This window comes from Jaculus jaculus, chromosome 19, assembly GCF_020740685.1.
Source record: "Jaculus jaculus isolate mJacJac1 chromosome 19, mJacJac1.mat.Y.cur, whole genome shotgun sequence".
Taxonomy (NCBI): domain Eukaryota; kingdom Metazoa; phylum Chordata; class Mammalia; order Rodentia; family Dipodidae; genus Jaculus; species Jaculus jaculus.
This window is the reverse complement of record NC_059120.1, coordinates 21,732,907-21,756,287: the sequence shown is the minus strand read 5'-3', so window position 1 is coordinate 21,756,287 and position 23,381 is coordinate 21,732,907. Positions and strand designations below refer to the sequence as shown.

At 40.0% G+C, this 23,381-nt stretch overlaps 1 protein-coding gene across 3 annotated transcripts in view; it reads right to left on the bottom strand.

The window, feature by feature from the left end:
* Ccdc18 (coiled-coil domain containing 18) overlaps nt 1-23,381 on the bottom strand; it is a 110,645-nt gene that overhangs the window by 66,798 nt on the left and 20,466 nt on the right. For all 3 annotated transcript variants that reach the window (XM_045138793.1, XM_045138794.1, XM_045138795.1), the window contains 3 exons: nt 16,385-16,676; nt 8,902-9,023; nt 7,078-7,235 (listed from right to left, as the gene is read on the bottom strand). In XM_045138793.1, the coding sequence (XP_044994728.1) occupies nt 7,078-7,235; nt 8,902-9,023; nt 16,385-16,676 (572 nt within the window). The remainder of the gene's footprint in view (nt 1-7,077; nt 7,236-8,901; nt 9,024-16,384; nt 16,677-23,381) is intronic.

Below are 23,381 nucleotides of genomic sequence, written 5' to 3'. Positions count from 1 at the left end.
GGCTAAGGCAGGTTGATCACCATGAGTTCCAGCCATCATGAGCTACAGTGTGAATTCTAGGTCAACCTGGGCTACCCTGAGACCCTGCTTCAACCACAAAGGAGGAAAGCAGACATGAGACAAGATATGAAAGAAGGGACTACTTGGGAAGAAGAAGGGATTTAGCAGGAGGGGGAGGAGATAAGAGGTGATGGGGGATGAATATGATCAAAATACATTATATACATGTATAAAGCTGTCAAAAAATAAATTTTAAAAATGAAAATAAGAACATTTTCCAAGAGTAAAATAACATCAGGGCTGGGGAAATGGCTTAGTGGTAAAGGCATTTGTCTGCAAAGCCTAAAGACCCCAGTTTGATTCCCCAGGACCCATGTAAGCCAGATGCACAAGGGGCGCATGCTTTTGGAGTTCATTTGCAGTGGCTGGTGCACCCATTCTCTCTCTCTGTGCCTCTCCCCCCTTCTCTCAAGTAATAAATGAATAAATAAATAAATAAGTAAAATAAAATAAAGGCCTGAGCCACCGATCCTGCCTTTTATAAAATACCAAAGATAGGGACTTCCGGTTAAGATGGCGGCGTAGGTACCACGCCAAAGCAGCCTAGGGGGGAAAAAGACCAAAAAAACTCAGCAAAATACACACTTTTACTAAAAAGTGAGGTGTATAGGAAATTGAGGCGGCAGCGGAGAAGTAGAAGAGTTCCAGAGCATCCAGAGCCTGCACAGGCGGGAACAGCGGCTCCGGGGCGGCTCGGCCACCCGCTGCAGCCACGCAGCGGCAGAAAGCCGCCGGACTCTCGGCTCGAGCCGCAGGACAAGCCAGGTGCGGGATTTTCCCCTCACACCGCGCTCTCCGCAACTCGGGAAACGTGAGGGGAGAGCGGCAGCGAGCAACGGAGGGAAGAGCAGACTGCGAGGTAGAAGCACACGTGGAACAGCGATACAACCAGAGCAGCCGCGGCTCCCTCCCCTCCCCCACCACCTGAACCCAGCTCCAGCGAACACAGCAGTGGCCCGGGACCAGCCACGCCAACTTGGGCTGACAGCAGGACCCAAGCAGGAGCAGAGTTCGGCAGCAACTTCAGCGGCTCCAGCACCGGTACCAGTGGCCCCAGCAGCAGCGGACCCAGGAGCGGCAGCGGCGGCAGATCCCGCAGCAGCGGCTTCGGGGTGAGCAGCGGCGGTGGACACGGCAGCGGCAGCTTCAGCAGCGGTGGTGGCTCCGGTGGTGGCAGCTACAACAGCAGCAGAGGCAGCAGCAGCGGCTCAGTTTGCCCCGTAGGAAAAGCAAGTGCCCAGCTCCAGAAATCAGAACAGCAGCCCGACGACCCAGGCAGCAACTTGACTGAGACCACAATCATCCAAGGTAACTGGGATTGCACCAGGGAAGGGTCTCACTTGGTCACAAGCTGACTTGGATACCTCAACAGACCAGAAATCTAAACCTCTTTGTTGATAGAGGATCTGGTCATTATAATAACTACTCTTGCATACATACTCGGGGCTGTTTTTGATTGAATGTGTACAGTGTTTAGTTAAATTTTAGAATCTACCAGTATTTTATTCCACTCAGCCTGCTTGAATACTCCTATAGCAGGGAAACTCAACCCCTAAGAACATCTTTGTAGATACTCTGAGAGTCTTAAGAGCCACACCTAATACCTTAAGGTCCTACCCTGAAAATATATTACATCAAATCAATTGATACAGCTAAGAATACACAGCTAGCTAGAAAATCCAAGCATTAACTTAATCCAAGATGCAAAAATATATACATTATAACACAAGAAACACTAAAAAGCAAGACGATATAAATCCACCTAAAAGTATTAATGCATCAGAAATGTCCTCCAGTGAGAAAGAGTTAGAGGAAATGCCTGAGAAAGAGTTCAAAAGAATAATTATAAATATGTTCAAAGAGGTCAAAGAACACATGAAAACAATCAAAGAAGAAATCAAAGAGGAAATCAAAGAGGAAATCAAAGGAATCAAAGAAGAGGCAGGACACCAATTTAATGAAATAAAGAAGGCAATACAAGACAAAAATAGGGAAATAGAAATAATAAAGAAAAACCAGTCAGAATTACTAGCAATGAAGAACACAGTTAATGAAATAAAAAACTCTGTAGAAAATCTCACCAGTAGGATGGATGAGGGAGAGGACAGAATATCTAAGCTAGAAGATCAGGTGGCAGACCTAATGCAGTCCAACAAAGAGAAAGACAAACTTATAGAAAAGTATGAGTGGGAATTTCAAGATATTCGGGACACTATGAAAACATCCAATGTAAGAATTCAGGGCATAGTAGAAGGAGAAGAACTCCACTCCAGAGGCATAGTAGGCATCTTCAACAAAATCATAGAGGAAAATTTTCCCCAAATTGGGAAAGAGGTGCCAATACAGATACAGGAAGCCTTTAGAACCCCAGCCAGACAAAACCCAGAAAGAAACTCTCCTCGCCACATTACACTCAAACTTCCAAACACACAAACCAAAGAAAAAATATTGAAAGCAGTTAGAGAGAAAAATCAAGTTACCTACAAAAGCAAGCCCATCAGGATTACAGCAGATTATTCAACACAAACTTTTAAAGCCAGAAGGGCTTGGAGTGATATATTCCAAGTTCTGAAAGATAACAACTGTCAACCAAGGTTACTTTATCCTGCAAAGTTATCCATCCAAATAGATGGAGAAATAAAGACATTCCATGACAAAAGCAGGTTAAAGGAGTATCTGAAGACAAAACCAGCTCTACAGAAAATACTTGATAGAATCCTCCATGCTGAACAAAAGGAAAAGCACACATATAAGGAACCTAGAAAAAACCAGCTATACTCAAATACCAGTTAACAGAAGAGAGCACAGGTAGAACAAGTAACACACACACACACACACAAATGGCAAACATAAATACACACCTTTCAGTAATATCTCTTAATATCAACGGTCTCAATGCCCCAACGAAAAGACATAGATTTGCAGACTGGGTTAAAAAGCAGGATCCTACAATTTGTTGTCTCCAAGAAACTCACCTTTCTACAAAGGATAGACATTATCTTAGGGTGAAAGGATGGAAGACGGTGTTTCAAGCAAATGGGCCTAGAAAACAAGCAGGGGTTGCTATCCTAATATCAGACAGGGTAGACTTTAGTCCGACGTTAGTCAAAAAAGATAAGGAAGGTCACCTTATATTGATTAAGGGCACACTCCAACAGGAGGACATTACAATCCTAAACATATATGCACCTAACATGGGGGCTCCCAAATTCGTCAAACAAACACTATTAGAACTAAGGTCACAGATAACACCAAACACAGTGGTGGTGGGTGACTTTAACACACCACTCTCATCAATTGACAGGTCATCCAGGGAAAGAATAAACAGAGAGGCATCTGGACTAAATGAGGTCATAGAAGGAATGGACCTAACAGATATATACAGGACATTTCATCCAAAGGCTGCAGAATATACATTCTTTTCAGCAGCACATGGAACATTCTCTAAAATAGACCATATATTAGGACACAAAGCAAATCTTAACAAATTCAGGAAAATTGAAATAATTCCTTGCATTCTATCTGACCACAATGGAATTAAACTACAAATCAGTAGCAAGAAAGGCTATAGAGCATACACAAAATCATGGAAACTAAACAATACACTACTAAATGATGAGTGGGTCAATGAAGAAATCAAAAAGGAAATCAAAAAATTTATAGAGTCAAATGATAATGAGAACACAACATACCAAAATCTCTGGGACACAATGAAGGGAGTTCTAAGAGGTAAATTTATAGCCTTAAGTGCCTATATTAAGAAATTAGAAAGGTCGCAAGTAAACGACCTAATGCTTCGCCTTAAAGCCTTGGAAAAAGAAGAACAAGGCAAACCAAAAAGTAGTAGATGGGAAGAAATAATAAAGATTAGGGCAGAAATTAATGAAATAGAAACAAAAAGAACAATCCAAAGAATTAATGAAACAAAGAGTTGGTTCTTTGAAAGGATAAACAAGATTGATAAACCCTTAGCAAATCTGACCAAAAGAAAGAGAGAAGAGACACAAACTAATAAAATCAGAGATGAACAAGGTAACATCACAACAGATTCCAGAGAAATTCAAAAAATTATAGGGACATACTATAAAAGCATATACTCCACAAAGTATGAAAATCTGAAAGAAATGGATGATTTCCTTGATCTATATGACCTACCTAAATTAAATCAAAATGAGATTAATCACTTAAATAGACCTATAACAAACATGGAGATCCGAGCAGTTATCAATAATCTCCCAACTAAAAAAAGCCCAGGCCCGGATGGATTCACTGCTGAATTTTACCAGACTTTTAAGGAAGAGCTAACACCATTGCTTCTTAAGCTTTTCCAGGAAATAGAAAAAGAAGGAATCCTACCAAACTCCTTCTATGAGGCCAGCATCACCCTGATACCAAAACCAGGCAAAGATAGAACAAAAAAAGAAAATTACAGACCAATCTCCCTCATGAACATAGATGCAAAAATTCTCAACAAAATATTGGCAATCAGAATACAAGAGTATATCAAAAAGATCATTCACCCTGACCAAGTAGGCTTTATCCCAGAGATGCAGGGATGGTTCAACATACGCAAATCTATAAATGTAATACATTACATAAATGGGTTGAAGGACAAAAATCACATGATCATCTCATTAGATGCAGAGAAAGCATTTGACAAAATCCAACATCCCTTCATGATAAAAGTCCTACAGAGACTGGGAATAGAAGGAACATATCTCAATATAATAAAGGCTATTTATGACAAGCCTACAGCCAACATATTACTAAATGGGGAAAAACTGGAAGCTTTTCCACTAAAATCAGGAACAAGACAAGGGTGTCCACTGTCTCCACTTCTATTTAATATAGTTTTGGAAGTCTTAGCCATAGCAATAAGGCAAGAGACACACATAAAAGGGATACAAATTGGAAAGGAAGAAATCAAGTTATCATTATTTGCAGATGACATGATTCTATACATAAAGGACCCTAAAGACTCTACTAGCAAGCTGTTAGAGCTGATCAAAACCTACAGCAATGTAGCAGGATACAAAATAAATACACAGAAATCAGTAGCCTTCGTATATGCTAACAACAAACACACAGAGGATGAAATCAGAGAATCACTCCCATTCACAATTGCATCAAAAAAAATAAAATACCTTGGAATAAACCTAACCAAGGAAGTAAAGAATCTATACAATGAGAACTTTAAAACACTCAAGCGAGAAATTGCAGAAGACACTAGAAAGTGGAGAAACATCCCTTGTTCCTGGCTTGGAAGAATCAATATCGTGAAAATGGCAATCTTACCTAAAGCAATCTACACATTTAATGCAATACCTATCAAAATTCCAAAGGCTTCCTTCATGGAAATAGAAAAAACAATCCAAAAATTCATTTGGAATCACAAAAAACCTCGAATATCTAAAATAATACTGAGCAACAAAAAAGAGGCTGGTGGTATCACCATACCTGATTTTAACCTATACTACAGAGCCATAGTAACAAAAACAGCATGGTACTGGCACAAAAACAGACATGTAGATCAGTGGAACAGAATAGAGGACCCAGATGTAAGCCCAAGTAGCTATAGCCACCTGATATTCGATAAAAACGCCAAAAATACTCATTGGAGATGAGACAGCCTTTTCAGATAATGGTGTTTTGAAAACTGGATAAATATCTGCAGAAGGATGAAAATAGATTCTTCTCTCTCGCCATGCACAAGAATTAAGTCCAAATGGATTAAAGACCTTAACATCAGACCGGAAACTTTGAAACTGCTAGAGGAAAAAGTAGGGGAAACCCTTCAACATATTGGTCTTGGCAAAGACTTTCTGAATACAACCCCAATTGCTCAGGCAATAAAACCACAGATTAACCACTGGGACCTAATGAAATTACAAAGATTTTGCACCGCAAAGGACACAGTGAAAAAAGCAAAGAGGCAACCTACAGAATGGGAAAAAATCTTCGCCAGCTATATATCTGATAGAGGATTAATATCTAGGATATACAAAGAACTCAAAAAGTTAACCAATAAGGAATCAAACAAGCCAATCAAAAAATGGGCTAAGGAGCTAAATAGAGAGTTCTCAAAGGAAGAAATACGAATGGCATATAAGCATCTAAAAAAATGTTCTACATCACTAGTCATCAGGGAAATGCAGATTAAAACTACATTGAGATTCCATCTCAATCCTGTCAGATTGGCCACCATCATGAAAACAAATGATCATAAATGTTGGCGGGGATGTGGAAAAAAAGGAACCCTTCTGCACTGCTGGTGGGAATGCAATCTGGTCCAGCCATTGTGGAAAACAGTGTGGAGGTTCCTAAAGCAGCTAGAGATTGATCTACCATATGACCCAGCTATAGCACTCCTAGGCATATATCCAAAGGACTCATCTCATTTCCTTAGAAGTACATGCTCAACCATGTTTATTGCTGCTCAATTTATAATAGCTGGGAAATGGAACCAGCCTAGATGTCCCTCAACAGATGAGTGGATAATGAAGATGTGGTACATTTATACAATGGAGTTCTACTCAGCGGTAAAGAAAAATGAAGTTATGAAATTTGCAGAAAAATGGATGGACCTGGAAAGTATTATACTAAGTCAGGTAACCCAGGCCCAGAAAGCCAAGCGCCACATGTTCTCTCTCATATGGGGATCCTAGCTACAGATGACTGGGCTTCTGTGTGAGAATGAAAATACTTAGTAGCAGAGGCCAGTAAGTTGAAAAGGAGACATAAAGGGTGGAGAAAGGAAGGGAGGAGGATACTTAATAGTTTGATATTGTATATATGTAATTACAATGATTGTAATGGGGAGGTAATATGATGGAGAATGGAATTTCAAACGGGAAAGTGTGGGGGTGGGGAGGGAGGGAATTACCATGGGATATATTTTATAATCATGGAAAATGTTAATAAAAATTAAAAAAAAAAATACCAAAGATAAACAAAAAATACCATCAGCAAGAACTGATTATTATTTATGAAAGCAACAATTCAATATAATATACTCACCTACTTGACTACCACCTAGTTTTACAGGTTCTGTTTCCAAAATATTTGCTTTGCCACTTTCTTGGCTATCATTACAAACAATAAGATTCTGAGATAACTGAGCAGTCAGATTTGCATGAAGCTTTTGAATTTCTGCTTCTTTTATTGCAAGCTTAATCCTAGCACAAAAGAAGCCAAAAATTATATTGTTATATTATAAAATTATATTGCATTTAGCTTTAAAGTTGGTTTAAAGTATCAAATACCAGTCATCTCTTATGCAGGACATGGAAATTCTTATCCCCCACCGCCCCGAGGTAGGGTCTCAGTCTAGCTCAGTCTGACATGAAATTCACTATGTAGTCTCAGGGTGGCCTTGAACGGCGATCCTCCTACCTCTGCCTCCCGAGTGCTGGGATTAAAATTGTGCACCACCATGCCCAGCTAGGACATGGAAATTCTTAAAAATCACTAGCCATGGATATCCATGACCTCACAGTGCCTGTCACTACCCACACAAGACCATCATAAGAGGAGGAAAAGATCATGACATCAAAATAAAAGAGAGAGTGATTGAGATGGGGAGGGGATATGACAGAGAATGGAATTTCAAAGGGGAAAGTGGGGGGAGGGAGGGTATGACCATGGGATATTTTTTATAATCATGGAAGATGTTAATAAAAACTGAGAAAAAAACAAAAAATTAAAATTAAAAAAATTTTTAAAAATCACTAGCCACATTGCAAACTGGTCCAGCCATTTTCTAAACATGAAAGAAAGCAGGAAAATTGAAATTGCAGGTACCCTAGAACCTAATTTCATTTCTAGGAGTATATATTAAAGAAACCTTCATAGATATGCACAAGAAACTAGATGTAAAGCTGTTCATTGTAACTCAGCAAGGCATGGTGGCACATGCCTTTAATCCCAGCACTCAGGAGGCAAAGATAGGAGGATTGCCTTTGAGGCCACTCTTTTGAGACCACCGTGAGACTTCGTAGTGAATTTCAGGTCAGCCTGGGCTAGAGTGAGACCCTACCTTGAAAAACAAAACAAAAAGTAAAAATATGTTCATTACAATTCTGTTTACAACAGAAAACTAGAAACAAGGTAATTATCAATTACAGACTCAATAAACCAATTGTGACACAGGTCCAGGAAAGAATCCTATGCAGCTATGAAAGTAACACAGAAACCCCACCCTTTCATCAATTAGTCTAGCTCAACATGGGTGGATTTTTAAAATTATACTGAGTAGAACTGAAAACAATATAAACATACAGTATACTTATATTTGTATGTGAGAGGGTAAACATACACAACATGGGTAGAAAAATATGCATTCTAACTCATAATGGTAGATATTTGAAGGGGACAATGGGACTAGCAGAAGGGTCAAAGGATATTATGCATCCTGTAGTGTTTTGTTTTTTATTTAGAAAATAGATTTGAAACAAACAGCGTAAAACCTTAAGAATAAATTGGGGGCTAGAGAGATAGTTTTGTGTTTAAGGTGCTTGCCTGTGAAGCTTAAAGACCCAGGTTCAGTTCCCCAGTATCCACTTAGGCCAGATGCACAAGGTGGCACATGCATATGGAGTTAGTTTGCTGTGGCAGGAGGCCCTGGTGTATCCATTCTCTCTCTCTCTGCTTCTTTCTCTCTCTCTTTCAAATAAATACATAACTAAAATACTTTTTTAAAAAGAATAAATTGTAATTTGCACAATCAGTACTTGTTAAAATATTCAATATTCTTGAACTTTAAAAAAAAAGTTCTCAATTAAGCATCTTAATTTAACAAGCAACAAAAACTTCTTGCTAAAACTTCAAAATCTGAAAGCATACCTCAATTCAGAAATCATCAATTTATTTGCCTCACAGCAGCCAATGCAGTTCTCCTCCTTGCGTGACAAGCAACTGTGGTGCTTAGAAATAGATGACTTAAAACCAAACATGTCTCTTTTTAGCTGCAAGTTTAAAAACATTTATGAATTTATAATATGTTCATGGAATACAACTATTTTCTTACTCAGAACTCTGAATTTCTTGGAAACAATTTGACATGAAGGGCAGAATGTGTAAGCACATTAAGACATATCAAGATAATGTTGAACTATAATAATTAAATAAGCTTGAGTCATATAAATCAATGATACATTTCATAACATACTCCAATAAAAGCAAATTTAATCCTACACACAGTATTTTCAAAAAACACACTAAGCAATGTGATTTCTTAGTGGCAATATTTGAAACATGGATAGTAAGGGGCTGGAAAGATAGCTCAGTGGTTAAAGGTTGCTTGGTTGCAAAACCTGCTGACCTGGGTTCAATTCACTAGTAGCCATGTAAAGCCAGATGTACAAACAAAGTGGCCCAGGCATCTGGAAATTCATTTACAGTGGCAAGAAGCCCTGGCAATCCCATATGCTCTCTTGCTCTCCCTCTCTGCTTGTAAATAAAAAAATAAACAAAATTTTTTTTAATATGGATAGTAAATAATTTTGCTGCTTTGAGAAAAGAGAGAGAGGAAAGAAGTATGGACAAAAAAGTTAAGAGAAAAAGGAAGGGAAGAAGCAAGGGAAGGAAAAACTTGAAAGTACATAAAGATGCTTTCCTTATAAAACTTACTCTTATTGGGAGTGATGGTGTGCACCTTTAATCCCAGCACCTTGGAGGTAGTTAGGAAGACTACTATGTGCTCAAGGCCAGTCTGAGGCTACAGTGAATTCCAGGTCAGCTTGGGCTAGGGAAAGACCCTACTGAAGGAGGATAGGAGAAAGCTAGCTTTTTTTAAGGCAGTTTCAGTTAGAGGTTTAGGCATAACAGGAACCAGGAGATGCCAGCCCATGTGTGCTACCTTGCACTGGCACAAGAATGAAACTCTTGGCAGGAATGGAACTCATGTCTCAGAGAGATTGATCTACAGCGTCCCCTTATGGCCACTAAATAAAACAGCAGGGGATGGGTAGTGTGGGTAACCCATCTGCTTTTTGTCGCCATCATCGTAAAGGGAAACCTGAATAAATTTATCACCAAACCGATAAGTAAATAAATAAATAAAACAACACTGGTAGGCTGGATCTGGGGCCCACCCTCCAATTGTACAAACCCATCACATACCTTTGCATACCTGAATCTGATGCTATAAAGGTGTGGCTGTCCTGTCCCTCCCTCCTGCTCTGTGACATTCTCTTTGGATTCCCTCTCTCCTTCACTCTTGCCACAGGGACACACGTGAGTCTGGCTTCACCCTCACCCACTGCTGGGTTAGGTGGGGAGGAGAGGATAATACAGTTTCTTCATCTGGGAGAAGTTTCCTTTTCTGTTTATGGCTTGGGGTAATTTCTCTTTTTGATTACGTTCATGATAATCCTCTGGTCTCTTAATCTACTCTAGATTTACCACATGGGTGCTCTAACTCCAAGCTTGCTACCTGTATTAAATTCAGGGTAACCATGAGTGCAGCTCTCTTTATTATGCATTTCTCCTCTGAATCTCCTGGTCTCTTCTTTGATATTCTCCCCCTTAATCATCCTTGAGCTTCACCGTTTGTCCTCTTAACTACCCTACACAAAAAGCACATGGCAGATGCCATAGGGGTTCCTACTAAGTCTCTCTAAACAAATTCTCAGATTCTACTTTCCATGCGTTTGTGGCTCTACTCCAATTCCTCTTTAAAGGCTTCATTTCTCTTACCCTCTACTTGTTTGTGGCTTTAATCTCTCTTTAAAGGCCTCAGTTTCTCTTAAATCTCAATCTCCTTTAATTAACACCCTACAATTTGTGATTTTCCCCTAAATAAGGTTAGTAATTTATCATTTATCCTTCTTGAACCTGTCTTTATTGTTTTGTTTTTTTTTTTAACACTGTTTTCCTCTATTTGACAGAAAGAGAGAGAGAGAGAGAGACAGAGAGAATGCCAGTAACTCCAGCCACTGAAAACAAACTCCAGACATGTGCCCCCTTGTGCATCTGGCTTACGTGGGTACTGAGGAATTGAACCTAGGTCCTTCGGCTTCACAGACAAATGGCTTAACTGCTAAGCCATCTCTCAAGTCCTGTTCATTCTTTTTTTTTTTTTAAAAGCTATCTTTTAATATGTTGTTTTTATTTATTTATTTGAGAGGAAGAGAGGGAGAGAATAGGTGTACCAGGGCTTTTAGCCATTGCAAATGAGCTCCAGACACGTGCATCATCTTGAACTCATGTGGCTCATGTGGGTCCTGAGGAATCGAACTGGGGTCTTTGGGCTTTGTAGAGCAGCGCCTTAACCACTAAGCCATCTCTCCAGCCCCAAGTCCTATTATATCTTTATTCAAAGTAGGACAGAACACAAAACTTAGGGCTCATAAATTCTGGGACACCCCTCCTGAACTCCAAAATCATGCATCACTACCTCAAAAGAAAGAAAGAAACAAACAAAAAGAACAATAAAAAAAAAACCTTACTCTTAAAGTAGCAGAAGTTTCCAAGTGTGGTGGCACATGCCTTTCATCCCAGTACTCAGGAGGCAGAGGTAGGAGGATCACTGTGAGTTAGAGGCCAGCCTGAGACTACACAGTGAATTTCAGGTCAGCTTGGGCTACAGCAAGAACGAACTCAAAAAACCAAAGGGGAAAAAAAGCTGAATCACACTTTCCATAAGTAAAAAATTTCACATTTCCAAACTATGCTATTTCTAGCACTTCATGAAAACCTGGGGTCAGGCATATTTCATTATACCACCTTAAGAACCTTCTATGAAATAACTTTTTTTTTTTTTTTTTTTTTGAGGTAGGGTCTCACTCTAGCCCAGGCTGACCTGGAATTCACTATGGAGTCTCAGGGTGGCCTTGAACCGACAGCAATCCTCCTACCTCTGCCTCCCGGGTGCTGGGATTAAAGGCGTGCGCCACCACGCCCGGCTTTTTTTTTTTTTTTTTTTTTTTTGGTTTTTCAAGATAGGGTCTCACTCTAGCTCAGGCTGACTTGGAATTCACTATGTAGTCTCAGGGTGGCCTCGAACTCACAGAGATCCTCCTGCCTCTGACTCCCAAGTGCTAGGATTAAAGGTGTGTGTCACCACGCTTGGCTTAAAATAATTCTTGATACAGCACAAATGAGAATTTCAATTTAAAGTGAATTTCATCTGTATGTGATTATGTTTCAATCTCAAAAGTAAAGAGCATAATAAGTCTTGGTAAATATCTTAGGAAACCAAATACATTAAAAGTTTAGGAGCTAATTATTATATGTTCTTTGCATTTAGATTTCTTTTCTTGCTTTGAGGCAAGGTCTTAGTCTAGTCAAAGATGATCTGGAACTCACTGTAGCTCTAGGCTGGCCTGGAAGTCAAGGCAAACCTCCTGCTTCATACTCCAAGTGCTGGGACTAAAGGCGTTCACCACATGCTCAGCTTTTAAAAAAAAAAAAAATTTGTGTGGCATACACACACACACCATAACACACGTGCAAAAAAATAAAAAAAATTAAAATCATTGACTTTCTTAAGGTCAAAAAGTTGGAAAAGGATTATACCAAGTAAGGTAACCCAAGTCCAGAAAGCCAAGTGTCACATTTTCTCTCTCTTATGTGGATCCTAGCTACAGATAATTGGACTTCTGTGTGAGTAGGAAGAAAACTCAGTAGCAAAGGCCAGTAAGCTACAGAAAAGATATAAAGGGAAGAGAAAGGAAGGGGGGGGGGTACATAATAGGACGGTATTATATATATGTAAGTAGAAGAATAGATTAATGGGAGTGAAAAGGCCCAAAGTGAGGTCAGGGGAAGAGATTGAGTAAAGGAAAGGCGGAGGAAGGGCTATTCAAAATCTAAGAGGATATAAATAAATCATATAGAAACCTATGTTTTTGGACAATGGACTACTCAGGAGCCATAGACTATTGCTAGAAAATTTTCAGTGCCAGGGATGGGATATCTTCCAGTGAATTGTTGACCAGGGAGGTCCTTGATGCCCCCCAAACATTACAGGCCATTGCCGAGGCCCTTGGTTTCCCACCAGGAATAGAAGGTAAGAGCCTATTGCTGAAGACTCCACATACTTGGGCTGCAAGGCCACTGAGAAATCCTGCTGGAACTGAGCTGATAACCTCCTCCATGTAGACCAGCTGACAGGAAGCTAGAAGCAGCCATTCTGCATGCAGTTCAATGTAAGAAAGGGAAATCAACAGTGAAGGTATCAACAGTGGACACTGCAAGCCTTGTATCTGGCCAGCCAGGCCAGATGAGCCCACAGGTGCAATAGTGGCACGTCTGTCATGATGGAAACCTACTCTCCTCTAATTGGACTGGAGGCTTGCTCCATGGGAGGGAATATATCCCTGATACTGAAAACTTAAAACAGGGATAGTCGTGAGCCCTAGGAGTGTAATATCTGCTGCTGACTGGCTCAATGTATATACTATGCTTATCAAACTACCCAGTAAGCACTTTTCTTAATGTTCATATCCTTATATTACTGCTACTCTCACTTTTGGTAGAGAACCTTCTCTTTTCAGATGGTAGTGACCTTGGGATGACTCAGAAGGCATCATGGTGCTGGTAAGAAGTGACAGGAATGCTCAGTACTGCCATTTCTCTATCACACCTTCCAAGGCTCAGGGTCTATTGTGGAAGAGGTGGCGGGAAGAATGTAAGAGCCAAAGGAAGGGTAGGACTCCTCACAATGTGCTTCCCCCAGACACAAAATGGCCATGACCTCACAGTGCCTGACACTACCTGCACAAGACCATCATAATAGGAAGAAAAGATCATGACATCAAAATAAAACAGAGACTGATTGAGATGGGGAGGGGTTATGATGGAGAATGGAGTTTCAAAGGGGAAAGTGGGAGGAGGGAGGCTATTACCTTGGGATATTTTTTATAATCATGGAAGTTGTTAATAAAAATTTGAAAAGAAAGAAAAAGAGTAATTTGAACCTCAGTATAATCAGCTCCCTATGTATGTATAATATTGCATGTTCTACTGTAGTATTTTTAAATGTGGTTGTAAACTCTTAAAGGGTACAATCACTTAACTTGGCCTGTTTTTATAATATCTTTCACTTCACATTGCACCTAGTAGCCCTTGCTTGAAAATGTTGAGAAAATTTAATTTTCTTACTGGAAACTTCAAATGCTTACAAACTTCTTAGTATATGAACTATACAGAAATCTACCATTTTAAATTTGGAATTTGATTTTTCTTCCTTTAAACTTATTTCAGAAATATAAATCTGTGTTTACTACAAATAATACAATATAAGATTTTACAAATTAAAAAAAAATTGTGTGGGGGTGGGTAGTGCTAGGGTCTCTTGCCACTGCTAAATCAAATAACATTAGATACATGTGCCATTTTTTGAGGAACTGAACCTAGGCCAGCAAGTATTGCAAACAAATGCCTCCAACTGCTGAGCAACTTCCCCAGCCCCTGTATTTACATTTCATTACTAGGATAGTATCAGATGATTTCTAAGAGCCTCTTTAGCTTAAGTCCATGGATTATAATAATTTAAACTTGGTAAGGAACTACCACCTATCAGCTGGAGATATGGTTCAGTAGTTAAAGGCACTTGTTCTATAAGTGTGTTGATTGGAGTTCGAATTCCCAACACCCATGAAAAGTCAAGTTGCAAAGTGGCACACAGTTTGTAATCTCAACACACCTACAGCAAGGGGAGGTAGAGTCAGAAGAATCCTAAAGCTTGCACACCAGCTAGTCTGGCATTCTGAGCACCAAAAAACCAACAGGAGAGAACCTTTCTCAAAGTGGAAAGAAAGAACCAACAACCCTAGATTATGCTCTGATGTACCATATACACAAACACACAAATACAACTACGAATAATTTTAAAAGAAAAAAAAAAATGAATGTACCATTCAGTCTGTCATGCATTCATAAGTGAAACCAACCATGACAAGCAATTTTCCCATTCTTACCTTATTTCACACCTATCAATGACAAATTTCTAACACAGGTATAATCACTCACTTTCTTCCTCATCTCACTGATATATATTGACACTTAAAGTTCTAGGCCATTTTAATAAACACATATCAAATACTTAAATACAGAAAAATACAAATTAAAATCACAATGTGACACCACTTGACATTCACACATTGCTGATAAAAACGTAAAATACAGCTTTTTTGAAAATTGGTTTGGCATAAATTTACCAAAGATCCAGGAATTTTACTTCTGGGCAAACGAACCCATAACATGTTCATAAAAAGGCCATCTAAGTCAATATTCCCAGAAGCATAATTCTTAACAGCCTAGATGTGGCGATAACCCAAATGTCCCATCAATTAGTAAATAAAAAAAAAATATGCACAGGACTGGAGAGATGGCTTAGCAGTTAAGGCATTTGCCTGTGAAGCCAAAGAACTCAGGTTTGATTCTCCAAGACCCACATAAGTCAAATGCACAAGGGGCACATGCGTCTGGAGTTCGTCTGCAGTAGCTAAAGGCCCTGGCGTACCCATTCTCTTTCTGTCTGCCTCTCTTCTCACTCTCTTTGCTTGCAAATAAATAATTATTTTAAAGGGGTCCTGGAGAGATGGCTTAGTGGTTAAGTGCTTGCCTATGAAGGCTAAGGACCCTGGTTCCAGGCTCAATTCCCCAGGACCCACGTTAGCCAGATGCTAAGGGGGCACAACTCTGGAGTTCATTTGCAGTGGCTGGAGGCCCTGGCATACCCATTCTCTGTCTATATCTGCCTCTTTCTCTCTGTCTATAGCTCTCAAATAAATAAAAATAAACAAAATTAAAATTAAGAAAATATATGCACACAATGGGACACTATTCAGCAAAAATAGATATGAAGTAATGATGTTGCAACATATACTAGTCTCAAAAACATTGCAAATGCAAAATTCCAGATGCAAAAGCCTGCATATTGTTATGACTATTCATATGAAATGTCCAGAAAAAGACAAATTCACAGAAGCAGAAACTATTAGTGGTTTCCTGAAAGAGGAATCTTTACTGGCAAAGGAACATAAGGGATCTTTAGGAGATGAAAGAAACATGTGAAACTGGATTGTGGTGACTGTAACAAAACTGAAAGGGGTAAAGTTTAAGTATATAAATGTTACTTCAATACATGTTTTCACAAGTCTATTCCATTGTTATACACAGCAACTAAGATAATAAGGAAGGGTAAAAGAGTAGAAAGGGAAGTGTAGGGTTAAGTAGGTATTAGATTGAGACAAATTGGTGACTAAAAGCACAAACAGGCAGAAAGGAACAAGCTAGTACAGCAATCACAAAATGATGTTCCCTAATAACATTTCTTTGTGTAATCAAGTATTCTACCTCTATTTTCACACATACTTACTGGCAACTGAGATATCACTTTTTCTAAACTTCTCAGTTCTGCTCTTGAACTATCAATTTCCTGCTGACACAAATCTAGTCGTTCATTCTGTGCTGCAACCCGGACCTTCAATTCTCGATTTTCATTCATTAGAGAATTTTTTTCTCTCAGTATTTCAGCCTTGTCCTCTAACTCACTCTCTAGCTTCATGATACTCTGTCTAGATTCAGTTAACTGTGACATGACTTCTGAATTTTTCATTGCCATAATCCTTATTTTTTCTTTTCCATTGTTATTTTCTTCTTTTAAATGTCTACAAAGAAAAAAAAAACATTAAAATGAAAATTAAATATGCACCCATTTTTATTAACCACATTTAGATACTCTGACTTAAAAAATTTTTTTTGAGGGGGCTGGAGAGATAGCTTAATGGTTGAGATGCTTGCCTGTGAAGTCTAATGACCAAGTTTTGATTCCCAGTACTTATAAGCCAGATGCACCCGATGGCTCTGGAGTTCGTTTGCAGTGGCTAGAGGCCCTAGCGTGCCTGTCCTCTCTCTCTCTCTCATAAACATTTTAAAAGTTTTTTTTTTGAAGTTTACTAGGTAAGAGAAAAATGCAGAGACCTTTAGGCTAGTATCCTTGATAAAAATAACAACTTGAGATAGAGGTAGCTTAATGGTTAAGGCACTTGCCTGCAAAGCCTAAAGACCCAGGTTTGATTCCCCAGTACCCATATAAGCCAGATGCACAAGGTGGGACATGCATCTGAAGTTCTTTTGCAGTGGCTAGAAGCCCTGACACACCCATTCTCTGTCTCTCTCTGCCTCTCTCAAATAAATAAAAAATAAATAGTTTTTAAAAGATAACAAAACTCCCCAATGAGGAATGGGGCAGGAGAGAAGAGATAGTATAACTTTTTTTTTTTGGTTTTTCGAGGTAGGGTCTCACTCTAGCCCAGGCTGACCTGGAATTCACTATGTAGTCTCAGGGTGGCATTGAACTCACAGCAATCCTCCCTCCTCTGCCTCCTGAGTGTTTGGATTAAAGGTGTGTGCCACCATGCCTGGCTTGAAGTATAACTTTTTAAAGTAATTAAAAACTCCTGGCCAGATGTGGTGGCACATGCCATTAATCCCGCCTCAGGAAGCTGAGGTGGGTAGATTGCTGTGAGACTGAGGCCAGCCTAGAAGTACACACTGAGTTCCAGGTCAGCTTTGGCTAGAGTGAGACCATACCACAAAACAAACAAACAAAAAGGCTGTTTAACAAAATGCAAGAAAATTGAGCACAAGAGTACATCAAAAAGGGGCTGGAGAGATGGCTCAGCTGCTAAAGGCACTTGTTTACAAAGCCTGATTGTCTTAGGTTCAATTCTCCAGTACTCACGTAAAGTCAGACATATAAAGAAACAAGTGTCTGGAGTTCATCTGCAGTAGAAGGCCCTGGTGGGCCCATGCTCACTCTCTCGGTCTTTCTCTCTGTCTCAAATACATTTAAAAAATTATCATTTTGTTTGTTTGTTTGTTTTTCAAGTATAGGGTTTCACTGTAGCCCAGGCTGACCTGAAATTCACTATGTAGTCTCATGGTAGCCTCAAACTCACGGTGATCCTCCTACCTCTGCTTTCCAAGTGCTGGGATTAAAGGTGTGCACAACCACACTCGGCAAAAATATTTTTTTAAAAAACAAGAGTACATTGGGCTGGAGAGATGGCTTAGCGGTTAAGGTGTTTGGCTGCAAAGCCAAAGAAACCAGGTTTGATTCCCCAGGACTCATGCAAGCCAAATGCACAAAGTGGTGCATGCATCTGGAGTTCATTTACAGCAGCTTAAGTAAGACCCTGGCACACCCATTCTCTATCTATCTGCTTCTTTCCCTCTCAATAAATAACATAATTTCTTTTTTTTTTTTAAAGAAAAAAAAAAAAAAAGAGTGCATTGAAGAGCGGGACATGGTGGCTGTTGCAGTCCGGTTCGCATTGCTGTTAGAAATCACCCAACCAAGAGCAGCTTTTGGGAAAAAGAGATTTATTTTGGCTTACAGGCTCGAGGGGAAGCTCCACGATGGCAGGGGAAAACGATGGCATGAGCAGAGGGTGGACATCACCCTCTGGCCAACATAAGATGGACCACAGCAACAGGAGGGTGTGCCAAACACTGGCAAGGGAAACTGGCTTTAATACCCATAAGCCGGCCCCCAACAATACACTCCCTCCAGGAGGCGTTAATTCCCAAATCTCCATCAGCTGGGAACCTAGCATTCAGAACACCTAAGTTTATGGGGGGCACCTGAATCAAACTACCACAGTGGCACATGATTTTAATCCCAGCACTTCAAAGGCAGAGGTAGTAGCATAATTGAAGTGAGTTTGAGGCCACTCTGAGACTACAGAGTGAATTCCAGGTCAGCCTGGGCTAGAGTGAGACCCTACCTTGGGAGGGGGGTAAAGAGTACATTGAAATGATTATTTATCATGATCAGATGGCATTCATCCCAGGGAAATAAGGATAATGGGCCAGGAACTATTAATTATGTTTGTAATACCAGCACTCAGGAGACCAAGGTAAAAGACCTGCCACGGGTTCAAAGTCTGCCTAGGCTACACAGTAAGTTGCTGAATTATTACAGTATTTTACTAGTTCATTTTCCCATATTTTTAACATGTCTGCAACTGAGATAAATCAAGTGTTCCTTTCAGAATTATAAGCTATTCAGAGCTGCAATGTAGTTTCATTACCAGGAAAACGGGTATAAGCAAATGGAAAGGAAAACTAGATATAAAACTTAAGCACTTTAGCCAGGCGTGGTGGCGCATGCCTTTAATCCCAGCACTTGGGAGGCAGAGGTAGGAGGATCACTGTGAGTTCAAGGCCACCCTGAGACTACAAGTGAATTCCAGGTCAGCGTGGGATACAGTGAGACCCTACCTCAAAAAAAAAAAAAAAAACCTTAAGCACTTTAATTTAAACAATGTAATTTAACAATTTCATTTTTATTTATTTGAGAGAGAAGGAGAAAGAAGTAGAGAGAGAGAATGGGCATACCAGGGCTTCCAGCATTGCAAACAAATTCCAAACACATGCACCACCTTGGCATCTGGCTTGTGTGGACTCTGGGGAATTGAATCTAAGTCCTTTGACGTTGCAGGCAAATGCCTTAACCACTAAGCCATCTCTCCAGCCCACAAGTAAGCACTTTAAACTCACTGACACAAATGGTTATGGGGAAGACTTAGGTGGTAAGTCAGGGGTGTGTGTGTATGTGAAGTTAATCTCCGGTTAACCACTTGAAAAGATTTAGAATTATCATGGAAACAAGTATCTGTGAATACCTGAGAAGGATTTTCTAGATTAGACTAAATGAGGTAACAGGACTTAGGACTGAATAAAGAGAAAGCAACCAAGTTTGGTAGCTCAGACCTGTGATCTCAGTGCTTAGGAGGCTGAGACAGGCAGATAGCCATAGCCATAAGCTATATGACTCCTGGTTTACGTAACAAGTTCAGGACAGCCTGGGCTACTGAGTGAGATCCTATCTCAAAAAAAAAAGGAAAACAAAACAAAACAAAAAAAGGAAAACAAAAGCAAACTGAATATCAGCACTGATCATTCTTTGCTTCCTAACTATGGATATGGACTGAATGTGTCTTAGATGCCTCAAACTTCTGCCATGATGCCTTCCCCATCATGATGGACTATTAATTGTGAATAGTAAGCCAAATAAACCCTTCTGTTCAGAAATTGCTTTTGCCAGGGTATTTGTTCACAGCAAAAGAAAAGAAATTCATACGTGTGTGTGTGTGTGTGTGTGTGTGTAGTAAGATTCCTGTCAAAAGTAAACTTGTATAACATAGTTGCAAGTCAATTTAAGAGCTCATAACATCAGTGACTTCTAGTTCTTATAAACAATAAAAACTCCTTTTAACGGTTGGAGAGATGGCTTAGCAGTTAAAACACTTGCCTGAAAAGCCTAACAACCTGAGTCTGATTCCTTAGCACCCATGTAAAATCAGATGCACAAAATGGTGCAAGAACTTGGAGTTTTTTTGCAGTGGCTGGAAGCCCTGGCACACCTATTCTCTCTTCTTTCTCTCTGTTTGCAAATAATTAAATCAAAATAAAAATAGGTATTGCTGAAGACTCCATATACTTGGGCTGCAAGGCCACTGAGAAATCTCGTTGGACCTGAGCTGATAACCTCCTCCATGTAGACCAGCTGACAGAAAGCTGGGAGAAGCCATTCTGCACTGGGAGAAAGAGAAACCACCAGTACTCAACAGTGGACACTGCAAGCCTTGTATTTGGCCAGCCAGGCCAAATGAGCCAACGGGTGCAATAGGGGCACGTCTGTTATGGGGGAAACCAACTGCCCTCTAATTGGACTGGAGGCCTGCTCCATGGGAAGAAATACAACCCTGATACTGAAAACTTAAAACAGGGGTAGTCATGAGCCTAGGGGTATAATGTCTGCTGTTGTCTGGCTAAATGTATATACTATGCTTATCAACCTGCTCAGTAAGCACTTCTGTTAATGTTCACACCCTTATATTAATGCTACTCTCACTTTTGGTAGAGAATCTTCTCTTTTCAGATGGCAGTGACCTTGGGATGACTCAGAAGGCATCATGGTGCTGGAAAGAAGTGACGGGAATGCTCAGTACTGCCATATCTCTATCACACCTTCCAAGGCTCAGGGTCTATTGTGGAAGAGGTGGCGGGAAGAATGTAAGAGCCAAAGGAAGGGTAGGACTCCTCACAATGTGCTTCCCCCAGACACAAAATGGCCTGGATATTCATGGCCTCACAGAGCCTGACACTACCTGCATAAGAGGAGGAAAAGATCATGACATCAAAAGTAAAAGAGACACTGATTGAGGGGAGGGGGTATGATGGAAAATGGAGTTTCAAAGGGGTAAGGGGGGGGGAAGGAGGGTATTACCATGGAATATTTTAAAAAATATTTTATTTTTATTTATTTATTTGAGAGAGGAGGAGGAAGCGAGAGGGAGAGAATAGGCACGCCAGGGCCTCCAGCCACTGCAAACTCCAGACGCGTGCGCCCCCTTGTGCATCTGGCTAACGTGGGTCCTGGGGAGCCAAGCCTCGAACAGGAGTCCTTAGGCTTCACAGGCAAGTGCTTAACTGCTAAGCCATCTCTCCAGCCTGCATGGGGTATCTTTTATAATCATGGAAGTTGTTAAATAATAAAAAAAGAATAAATAAAGAAGCTAGTGTGGTGGTGCACGCCTTTAATCGCAGCACTCGGGAGGCAGAGGTAGGAAGATTGCCATGAGTTCAAGGCCACCCTGAGATGACAGAGTTAATTCCAGGTCAGCCTGGACCAGAGTGAGACCCTATCTCAAAAAATCAAAAAAAAAAAAAAAAAAAAAGAGAGAGAGAGAGAGAGAGAAATGAATGACATGGGCTAGAAAGATGGTTCAGTGGTTGAAGGTGCTTGTTAGCATATCCTCATGCCCCAGGTTCAATTCCCCACTTACCATGTAGAGCCAGATGCACAAAGTAGTGCATGTGTCTAGAGTTTGTTTGCTGTGGCAGGAGGCCCTGGCATGCCTATTTTATTTCTCTCAATTAAATAAATAGATAAATGAATATCTAAAAAAATAATAAAAATAGGGGCTGAAGAGACAGCTTAGTAGTTAAGGTGCATGTCTGTAAAACCTAAGGACCCAGGTTCGATTCTCCAGGTCCCACATAAGCCAGATGCACGTGTTGGCACATGCATATGGAATTCATTTGCAGTGACTAGAGGCACTCACGTTCTCTCTCTCTCTGTGTCTCTAATAAGAAAATAAAATAAATCTTTAAAAATATAAATAAAAATACAGTTGGAAAGATGGCTTAGTGCTTAAGGCACTTGCCTGCAAAGCCACAGGACCCCAGTTCAATTCTGAGGACACATGTAAGCACAAGGTAGCACAAGTGTCTGGAGTGAATGTGCAGCAGCTGAAGGCCCTGGAGTACCCATTCTCTCTCTCCCTCTGTCCCCACTCTTTCTCTCTTTGCCTCTCTTTCTCTCTCTCTCAAAAAAGTAAATTTTTAAAAAAATCCCTTCTAAGAAATACTGTGTCAGCCACATTCTTGACGGCACAGAGGAAGATACTATGTAGAAAGATACCATGGACACTTTAGAAGGACCTCACTTAATATGAAGTTTTAGGAATATACTAGCCAATTTATTTCTCTTTTCATACAAAAGTACCATGCCATTTAAGAAATGTCTAACTGGGCAAACTCATCAAGGAAGAAGTTATAGTTGAGTGGTCAACACTAAATGAGAAATCTCTGTTACACCCATCAAGACTCAGGGCACACTGTGGAACCAGTGATAGAAAGTATATAAAAGGATGGTGAGACATATGTTGGAATATTATCTTCTAGACACAAGGTGGTGGCTGCATTCACGACCTCACAGCAACTGTCATTACCTGCCCAAATACTGGGCCCCATCATGTATGATGGAGGGGTAAAAAAAATCAAATGGGCTCGAAAAATGGCTTAGCAATTAAGATGCTTGCCTGAAAAGCCAAAGGACCCATGTTCAGTTCCTCAATACCTACGTAAAGCCAGATGTACAAGGTGGTACACACATCTGCAGTTCATTTTCAGTGACTGGAGGCCCTGTCGCACCCATTCTCTCTTTATCTTTCTCTTCCTTCCTCTTTTGCTCTCTCAAATAAATATTTTTTTTCAAATTTTTATTAACAACTTCCATAAAATATTTTTAAAAGAGAGGGCTGGAGAGATGGCTTAGCAGTTAAGGTGCTTGCCTGCAAAGGCAAAGGACCCAGGTTCAATTCCCCAGGACCCTCATAAGCCTCTCTGCCTCTTTCTATCTCTCAAATAAATTAAGAAAAAAAATCTAACCCTCTCTGGCTCTCTTTCTCTCTCAAATAAATAAATAAATAAATAAATAAATAAATAAATAAAAATAGAAAAAAATTTAAAAAAAAGAATCAAAGTAGAAGAGGGACTAGTTGGCACCAAGGAATTCAGTG